The sequence below is a fragment of the Protobothrops mucrosquamatus genome, unplaced genomic scaffold, assembly GCF_001527695.2.
Source record: "Protobothrops mucrosquamatus isolate PMUCROS unplaced genomic scaffold, P.Mucros_1.0 scaffold1873, whole genome shotgun sequence".
NCBI classification, from domain to species: domain Eukaryota; kingdom Metazoa; phylum Chordata; class Lepidosauria; order Squamata; family Viperidae; genus Protobothrops; species Protobothrops mucrosquamatus.
The window spans coordinates 237,173-246,784 of NW_015388002.1; the positions used below are offsets into that span (position 1 = coordinate 237,173).

The window sequence follows — 9,612 nt, forward strand, 5'->3', positions numbered from 1 at the left end:
CGGCTCGTTCCCGGCGTCGCCCCGGCCTGTGATGCTCCAGGTACGGCCCTCCCCCCTTACCTTCCGTTCCCTGCGGCGCTGCGTGTCGAGGCCGGGACGGAATACCCCGGGCCGCCGCAGCCAAGCGCGAGGGGGAACGCCAGACGCCTCGCGCGAAGGGGGGAGGCCTGGCGACGCTGCGCCCTGACGGGCGCTCACCAACAGGGCTAGGGAGGCCGAGACGGCCAGGGAGGAACAGCCAAAATGCCCCCTCGGCTTATAAGCGGGTCACCAATTTTTCCCAGTTCTTTGTGGGAAAATCGGTCCCTCGGCTTATATTCGGGTCGACCTATACTCGAGTATATACGGTACATTCTGGAGAGATTTTATCTTTGATCATGTGCATTTCTGCAGATATGTAGTGTTCTCTTACATATAGTGCAACTCCCCCTCCTCTTTTTGTAGACCTGTTTCTTTTGAACAATTGGTATCCATCCATCAGTCCATTCCAGTCATGGGTTTCATCCTACCAGGTTTCTGTTATGCCAACTATGTCATACCCTCCCTCGTGTACTATTGCTTCTAGTTCGCCCTGTTTGTTCCCCAAGCTTTGAGCGTTTGTATATAAGCATTTAAGACTTTTATGCCTGTCCATGGGAGTGTTTCCTGTATCTCCTGGTTTTCTTCAGTTTTGTTATCACTGTTCAATTTTTTTCTTTTGGATTTTAATCTTCTCTATAAAATAAAATGGTTAAAAAAAGAAGAGGCAGCAGAGAACTGTAAAATGGTTGTGCACAGAGAGTCCACAAAGCCAAGATGGCAACTGTGACCTTGCAATCAAAAGCCCAAAAGTCCATTGCATGTCATCAGGGAGTTGGGATTTGTTCACTGACACTTGGGCTGTGCACAAAGCTACCAGAACATTCACTAGGACCAAGGGTAGGATGAATGCAAAGCCAGTGTGCTGAGTGGTTGAGCAAACCAGGCTCCAACTCCCCAGTCAGCCATGAAGTTCTCTGGAGGACCTCCATTGCTGTTGTAGGGAAAGACAGGAGACGTACTATGTGTGCCTCCTGGAGCTCATGGAAGAAAGGCAAGGTATACATGCCATAAGTAAATTAATCAGAGAAATCAACAAATGGAAAACTATGAGCACAGAGACAGCAGAAGTATGGAAGAAAAGTAAACTCCTTTAATCTCTCCAAAGGACTGGTGGAAGTTGGCCCTTCATCCCCAAATGTTATTATGAAATATCCCCAGTACAGATAGGAACACAGAAGACATGGCACAGGGAACCAATCCACCAGTAGTGCTGCTTACCCATTGTTTCTTCTTGGTTTGAGAGATCAGCTGCTTGTGCTGACTGGCTAGCTTCTTAACTTCTTCTAAAAATTCCTCCTTGCATTTCTCCTTCACCTGCTTTGTCTTTCGGTCACACTCAGTCTGCATATTTGCAACTGCTCTGTTTACAGCCTGCCTTTTTTCCTCCTCCATTTCCATACGCAGCTGGAATTTTAAAAAGCACGTGAGTGGATGGCCAGGCATGGTGCTTCCAACTCTTTCTTCCTCCAAAAACACCTTGTACAGCATTACCCGTGCCCAGTTGCTCTTAACACAAAGTTGCTTGATTCCCGAGGGGCCCAAATCCATCCAATTGGAAAGAGATCCACTAGTACTCACCTTGAAATATTCCAGGGCTGCAATTTGAAAGAGAAGGAATCACTGGTGACACTGGGGTGAAGCTACCACGTGGCTTGGCTAAAGGTCAGATGTGTTCAGTCCTCCACAGCAAAAAATGCTGAACTTCCCCAGACTGTATTGCTGCACCAGTTTGGTCTAGTGGTTAAGGTACCAGGATAGAAACTGTGAGACTGTGAGTTCTAGTTCCACCTTAGGCATGAAAGCTGGCTGGGTGACTTTCAGTCACTCTCACCCCAATCCACCTCACAGTGTTGTTGTGGGAAAAATAGGAGGAAGGAATATTGGGTATGTTCACCACCTTGAGTTATTTATAAAAATAATAAAGGTGGAATTGTCAGGCACAGGAAATCAGGAGCCTGGATAGAGTTCAAAAGCACTATGAGTTTATTCTATGCAACCTATACACAAGAATCTGATCTATTAATGGTCAAGGTGAATTGTAAGAGCCATGGTGGTGCAGTGGTTAGAATGCAGCACTGCAGGCTAATTCACTGCTCATTTCAGGAGTTCGATTCTGACCGGCTCAAGGTTGACTCAGCCTTCCATCCTTCCAAGGTCGTTAAAATGAGGACCCAGATTGTTGGGGGCAATATACTGACTCTGTAAACTGCTTAGACAGGGATGTAAAGCACTGTGAAGCAGTATATAAGTCTAAGTGCTATTGCTATAGCTATTGGCACCAGATAAGAGTCAACAGACTTCAAGGGGGACTGGACTTACTGGGGACATATACGGGGGCATAGCGAGTCCAAACTGATGATGCATTTGACCCTGCCCTTGGGCTCTGCTTGGTCATCTCCTACAGGGATAAAAATAAATACTATCTGCACATTAGAAATTCAAGTGATCTGCACAAATGCAGGGGGATATACAATGTGGCTTCAGCATCTGTAATGCAGCAGGTGAGTGCTACCACTAGATGCTTTGCTTCAGTTTAAAAAGACACTTTCTCTTGCAGGTGTCAGCAGGTGTAACCTTAGAAAATCTTACAACCTGAACTCTTACCCTTCCTGGAAGAAGAGAGTGTCAGTCTTGCATATCAACCAAGCAATTAGTCCTTGCTTAATCAACCTTTGGTTTGTTTTCTTGATTCCTGCTGCCAGAACCCAGAAGAAATGGACAAAATGCAGCAGCATGGGCAGTTATGGGCATTCTTTGATATGCCCACATAACACCACTACTGTGCAAGCTACACTAACTTCCTCTAGGCTTCTGGGGATAATTCAAGTTGTTTATAATCACCTATAAACCCTACATGGCACAGGGATGGCCTATTTAAAGCCCTGCTTTCTCCCAACATCATCTGCTCCTTTCTACATGCTTTAAATAAGTGAGCATGCTCTGGGTCCTCTCCTTGAAATAATATCACCTTATGGGACTTAGGAGGTGTGTCTTTTCTGTGGCAGTTCCTTCCCTCTGCAACAATCCCTCCCCCAACATACAGTGGGCCCCAATCCTGCAGGACTTTAGTTAAAATATTGCTTTCTCCCTTGGCCGTTTGGATCTGGATGATTAGATCTCCTGTCTGAAAGTGCAATAAATTGAGTTTCTGGTTTTGATTGTTTGCATCATTTTTAGTTGATACTGTTTTTTTTGTTTTGTTTACTGGTCTTTTATAGCCTGCACAGAGTTGCACTGTTCAAGTTGGGCAGCATATTAAGTACATACAAATTAAGCCAGTTTGGTTTGTTTGCTTTGCATTCAGTATGGTGTCTGAACATACCCAATACCTTCTTCCCCAATTACAAGTCATTGTTAGAATCAGCCAAGATGGGTAAACTGATAACAAACTGTGGATATACATCATGCTTCATGGTCAAAGATAAATGATAGATTCCTTTCAAGGGCGGGTTCATAGATCACATTAAACAGAACACAGACCACAGAGTGGCTTAGCGTTAAGGGCAAATTCGGCTCAGATTTTCAACGTGGAATCCTTTACTGTGCTTTTATCGGAGATGATGCATGAGTCCTAGGCATCCAGTAGAATCCCCAGTGATGACAAAGTGATGGGTACATCAAGATGTCTTTGCACAAATCACATATAGTAAACACTTGTGTCATTTTGCATCACAACACAACATGCAGGAAGAATGAAATTTGTGTCACTCTCCCAATGTTGTCATGAGCCTTCCTGCCCTCCCCTGTCCCTCCTCACACAACCACAAAACCCTTGCAGTGGGGCAATGGACTTCTTTTCTAATATGATCAATTGTAGAAGAATATAATTGCACTGTGATCAGCCAGGGGATTATCATCCTTCTACAGAAGAGTGGCTACCTTCCAGGACAGAATGAATGAAAAGACATATGTATGGAAGTAAATTTTAGTAACTATGAATAATTAGGATTAATTAGAATATTCTCAACCTCCCATTAAACTCACAGTTACCTTCTCAACAGCTTCCCGCACAACCCTCTCTATTTCCCTCTTGTGATCAGCCTTGATTCTATCCTTGAAGTCGCTGAAGATTTTGGTGTATTTCTCGTGGCACATGTTTTGACACATGCCATCGTTATTCGTCTGGGTGCTCCGGTGCAGCATTTTAGGGGAAGAGGCACTTAGTTTCTTGGTCTGGGTTGAGACTGAAATGTTTTCAGTGGGTTGAGGCATTGTGGGGATTTCCTGACTTGAACTCACTGCTTCCGTTTCAGGCTCTGGCTCCTAACATAACAAAGAAGGTGTCACTACAATGGCCAATGAAAAGAACTACAACCATTTAGCTCAGAGAGATAAAGACTGAAATGTGTGTATTGAATCAATTATAAATATTAGTTAGGTAAAAACTAACTGTGGTGTCCTTTAAAGACAAAAATGTAATGCTGTGTCATACAATTAAGTCATAATCATGCCAAGGACTCTACCATTTCACAAAAAGGGAAAATTATATGCATTATGGTACCAATAGAAGAGAATATTTGTAGTTCTGGGTTGAACTGTGCAATCCTTGGTGCTCTCTGAGCTTGGTTGTTTTGTTGCAGACATTTCATTACCCAACTAGGCAACATCATCAATGCAGCACTGATGATGATACCTAGTTGGGTAATGAAATGTCTGCAAGACAACAACCAAGCTCAGAGAGCACCAAAAACTGCACATACTGTATGCATTATAAAATATCATTACTTAGTAATAAGACTTCTGTTTCCAAATTACTGAGCTTTGCACATCTCCATTCACTAGCATTGTAACCTTGCAGAATAGGTATCTAGGCGTCTCTGAAGATACTCAACAGTTCAATAGGTGTGCGCATATATTTGGAATGTACACCTCAGTTTTTTCCTTCTTTTTGTCAACTGGTCCAAACAAAAATATTCTAAAGTTAAAACTGTCACAGCTAAATTACAGTTAGGCAGAAGTCAAGAACCTGCATGGAATCTTATAGCCTTACATTCCATCTCTATTAAGGATAGATGAGTTGGAATCCATTCCAAATGAATACTCCAAATTATAAGAAAGATCCAATTTGGATAATGTGACTAGAATAAAAGATGAATTAAAACAATACTTTTAAATGAAGAAAATAAAAACAAATTAAAATATCCTCTTTCAAGAAATGATAATCACTTTTCTGAGTCATAAAACATGAAGAAAATGAATTTGTAAATATTCAGAAGGAAAAAATGCTTGAATAATGTTTTCTCCCTCACCCACAAGTGCATGTATTTAATTGCCAAGCTGTTCCTTACTTCCTTTTTAGGTTCCACACTTTGATTGCGTCTTCCTTTCTTTGCTCTTGGCTCCTGAGTAACCTTTAGCTGGGGAAATGGATGAAGAAACAATAGCAATAAATAAAAAAGGAAATACTCATTTAGAATTGTCAGTACGAAATCAGTCTTTCATTTCTTGTTGCAAAAATGTTGACTGAAATTTCAAAAATTCAACTTATAAATGTTGATCATCAACTATTTTTGGCCACAAACTGAATTGCAAAATTTGGTAAAATTCCAGCTGCTCAAATTAATATACAAGTCCCTATATATCAAGGTGCCTCACCCCCTAAATTGCTATGCTCATATGTTTTAGAGTACATGAAAAAGTCCATTACCAAGAGAGCTTGGAATTTTTTTATCTGAGAGAACAGAACAGAGGCACGCTCTAACTTGTTTCTATAATGAAGTTGGAACAAAGCAGGCAGAGAAACAAAACCCAGCAAAGTAGGTATTAGTTTCAGCCATCTAAAACAAGAATGTAAACGAAATCTAAACTCCAAAACTGTTTTGGGATTTGAACCCAATGTGAATCAGTCTACAAACTATGCATTTTAAAAAACCAAACAATGAAAGAGAAAAGTGGTTTCCATAACATATATTAGATTTTAAACAGTTATACAAACTTCAGGTACAAACAACTGCCAATTCTAAAAAAGAGGGTGGAATTGTTATTGCTGCAAATCTTTAGATCAGATACAGTGATTAAAAGTAGTGTAAGGACAGAATATACAGACCCATTACTTTTACTGCCCTGAAATCTATGGATCAGTTCATATGAACAAACCGTGATCCAGTGGATCACGATTCTCGGTGAGAGCAGCTGGAGGGTCGGGTTTCCATCTTTTCCTGATGCTGTTTGTTTTTGTTTTAGGCATGCCTCTGTTTTAACATCATGTTTTGAAGATTCCTTTTGTTTTGACTTACATTTTTAATTGTTAATCATCTGGTGGAATACTTATTTTATACCCCCTGGCTGGATTATAAATGTCCATTTTTACTTCTTTTTACTGTTTTACTTTGGAGTTAGGAAACACTTTTGGTTTTGCCACATGGAAATAGGCAGCATGAGGTCTTTCCCTTTGGCAGTGAAAATGATTTGATTTAATTTACATTTACATTTGATTTTTACTGCAAGGATTTTGTATTTTATTAGTTTTTAAAAGAACTCCACTGTTCTATTTTTGTATATATCTCTGGTCTTTTTTTTTTTTTAAAGAGGAACTTTTTTTCTATTCAATCTTTATTGTGGGAAATATTATCTCAATTTTCTCTGTGGTTACTCTGTTATGGAACATCTACTTCTTTTGTCCTTGAGAGGAATTGCCTATGTTTTGTTGTGAAAGCTTGTCCATAAGAGAGATCTGAACTATAGTAAAATGAAAGCAACAGTAAATTAAGGCCTTTCAACATTATATATTCTTCACAATGCCCACAAAAAGAGATACAAAAGAAAGGTGGGAGACAGATCAACTTAATGTCAAAGCTTTTCAATTACAAGCTCCAAATGAAAATTTAGATAAAAGGTTTGATGAAGTAACAACAGTTTTAAATCAACCTAAGGATGTCACCCAGATACAAGTAACAGCAGCTAAATCAGGCTTGCAGTTGGGTGGATTGGAATCTAATTTGTTGCTGGCAGACTTGAAGGAGAAGGAACTCTGCTTGAGAGGTGGAGGCTCCTTGGAAAGGGCTGAAAGAGGCATGAATTCAAAAGATTTAGAGATGGCATGCCTGGCTGAGGAATTCTGGGAGTTGAAGTCCACAAGTCATAAAAGAGCCAAGTTTGAAGACCCCTGGCCTAAACCTTTACAATAAAAAGGATGGAGTTTCAGAGGACCAGAATCTGGTGCAGTGTTTGCCATATGACTGAAATATGGGTATTCAGATCTTTGATAAGAAGAAATCAGATTAAAGAAACTGCTTTACTTCAACTGGTCTTTATTAGCTGGGATGACTTAACCCATCTACTCACTTGCTCATTACTGGTAGAAGAAATGCTCGATTCTGCTTCCTCTTCTCCTTTATCTTCATTTTTGGATTTCCAGAATCTGCCATCCTGAAGGAAACGTTGATGCAGCTCTAGCTCATCACATGCTTTTTTCCAGCCCATGCTACGCTTTACATGTAGCCGGTGTATATTAACGGTGATATCCTGAATATTTTCTGAAGGAATCCAAGCCCTCCACAATGAAAATGAAAAGATGCACTTAAGCACGTTACACATCCTTTGAAGGTGGCTGCTAATTCAATTTTCAAATCATCCTTTTCTATGCCAAGCATCCATTCAACTCCATGTGTACTTACCTAAATGATGAAAAGAGTCTCCTCCATTGGGTTTCAGTGGTCACAGCTCCCATATTGAGTTTTTTAAACACCCCCCCCCAAATACTCTTTATACATTCCCAATTTTAACTTTAATTCTATTTCAATTTTCATTTAAGGGCTCCTGCCCTTTGGAACATTTTAGCCCTTGTGGTGACATTGGCTCCCACCCTCCTGACTTTTCATATGAGCCTTAAGACCTCTGCCAGATGGTTTGGGGGCACAATGGGAGAGCTTCAAACTGGAGGTGGTTGTCTTAACTAAATGATAAACCCACCTCCCCCCCCCCTGTGTATCCAGCTCCCTCCTTTGCCATCTTGTGTTACTGATTTTAATCTACTTTGTCATTTTATATCTGATTTAAAGTTTTTTAATGTTTTTATGCTGTAAGCCACTCAGAGTCATTTGACACAAGATGGGCAGGAAATATATTTCAAAATAAATAAATAAATTCTCTCCTAGTCCATCATCTTGCAATAATTATTTTAGCGTGCAATTCCAGCTTCTCAATATGTTTAAATTTATAATATCTATGTGCTCCTGAATGACATCACAGTTATTTAGACTGCAGTACAAAAAAAATAATCTGAATTATATTAAAGACTATTCCTATGGCAATTTTAAAAAGCAAACTCTTTGGGCAGGTTCTGTTTAAGATTCAGATTGTCTAAGCTCACATGTCAGGAATATGAAGTTATTTATTGGATTTATATCCCACTTTATTTTGTTCAGTTCAAGAAGACATACATAATGCTCCCTGCTCCTGTTTTTCCCACCAAAATCACCTTATGAGGTGAGCTGGACAGTGCTGACCAAATGTGACTGGGCCCAATTCACACAGTTGGCTTCTCTGGCTAAGAGAGGATCAGAAATCTACTGGGTCCTAGTGTCAGCCTCCCCCCTCCCCAAAAAACAAACCCAAGAAAGACACATAGAGTTACTTCCAAGAACGTTCCTTTATTGTTCTTCACCCATAAACAGAAATCTTGTCAAACTAAAGCAACTAAACTGCCCAGAGTTACCCCGAAGTAAGATGGGCTTACTATACACACACAGAGAGAGACACAAACAGTGCATTCAGAAAGTAGTCAGACACCCTTCACTTTTGTCAATTTTGTTATGCTGCAGCCTGATTTTACAGTTGTTGAAATTCATTATTTTTCTCATTAATCTACACTCAGTACCCCATAATGACAAAATGAAAACAAGAAGTTTAGAAATGTCTGTAAATTTATTAAAAAGAAAAAACTGAAATATGACATTGGCATAAATATTCAGACCCTTCACTCAGTACTGGCAGCAATTACAGCCTCGAGTCTTTTTGGGTATGATGCGACAAGCTTTGCACACCTGGATTGGGGGATTTTCTGCCATTCTTCCTTGCAAATCCTCTCAAGCTCAGTCAGGTTGGATGGTGACCGTCAGTGGACAGCCATTTTCAGGTCCCTCCAGAAATGTACAATTGGGTTCAAGTCAGGGCTCTGGCTGGGCCACTCTAGGACATTCACAGAGTTGTCCCTAAGCTACTCCTGTGTTCTCTTGGCTGTGTGCTTAGGATCATTGTCATGTTGGAAAGTGAACCTTTGGCCCAGTCTGAGCTCCTGAGCGCTGTGGAACAGGTTTTCATTGAGGATATCCCTGTACTTTGCTCCATTCAGCTTTCCCTCAACCCTGACCACACAACATGATGCTGATATATATACTCCTAGAAGCACGAAGCTGAAGACACCAGCCTGAAGATGACGAATGTGACTTCGTCAAAACGTCGCCAAGACATTTCCAATTTTACGCGGGAGAAAACCCGATTAACCAAAGACCTACATATATATATATATATATATATATATATATATATATATATATATATATATATATATATATATATATATATATATAT

General features: G+C 40.3%; 1 protein-coding gene across 1 annotated transcript in view; it reads right to left on the bottom strand.

Annotated features, from left to right (window-relative positions):
* The window catches only part of LOC107294226 (zinc finger MYND domain-containing protein 11-like), an 83,064-nt gene that overhangs the window by 14,919 nt on the left and 58,533 nt on the right, over window positions 1-9,612 (bottom strand). Inside the window, exons 9-12 of the mRNA XM_015823439.1 lie at window positions 7,366-7,573; window positions 5,370-5,438; window positions 4,072-4,344; window positions 1,300-1,485 (exon numbers count right to left, since the gene is read on the bottom strand). Coding sequence (XP_015678925.1) covers window positions 1,300-1,485; window positions 4,072-4,344; window positions 5,370-5,438; window positions 7,366-7,573 — 736 coding nt within the window. The remainder of the gene's footprint in view (window positions 1-1,299; window positions 1,486-4,071; window positions 4,345-5,369; window positions 5,439-7,365; window positions 7,574-9,612) is intronic.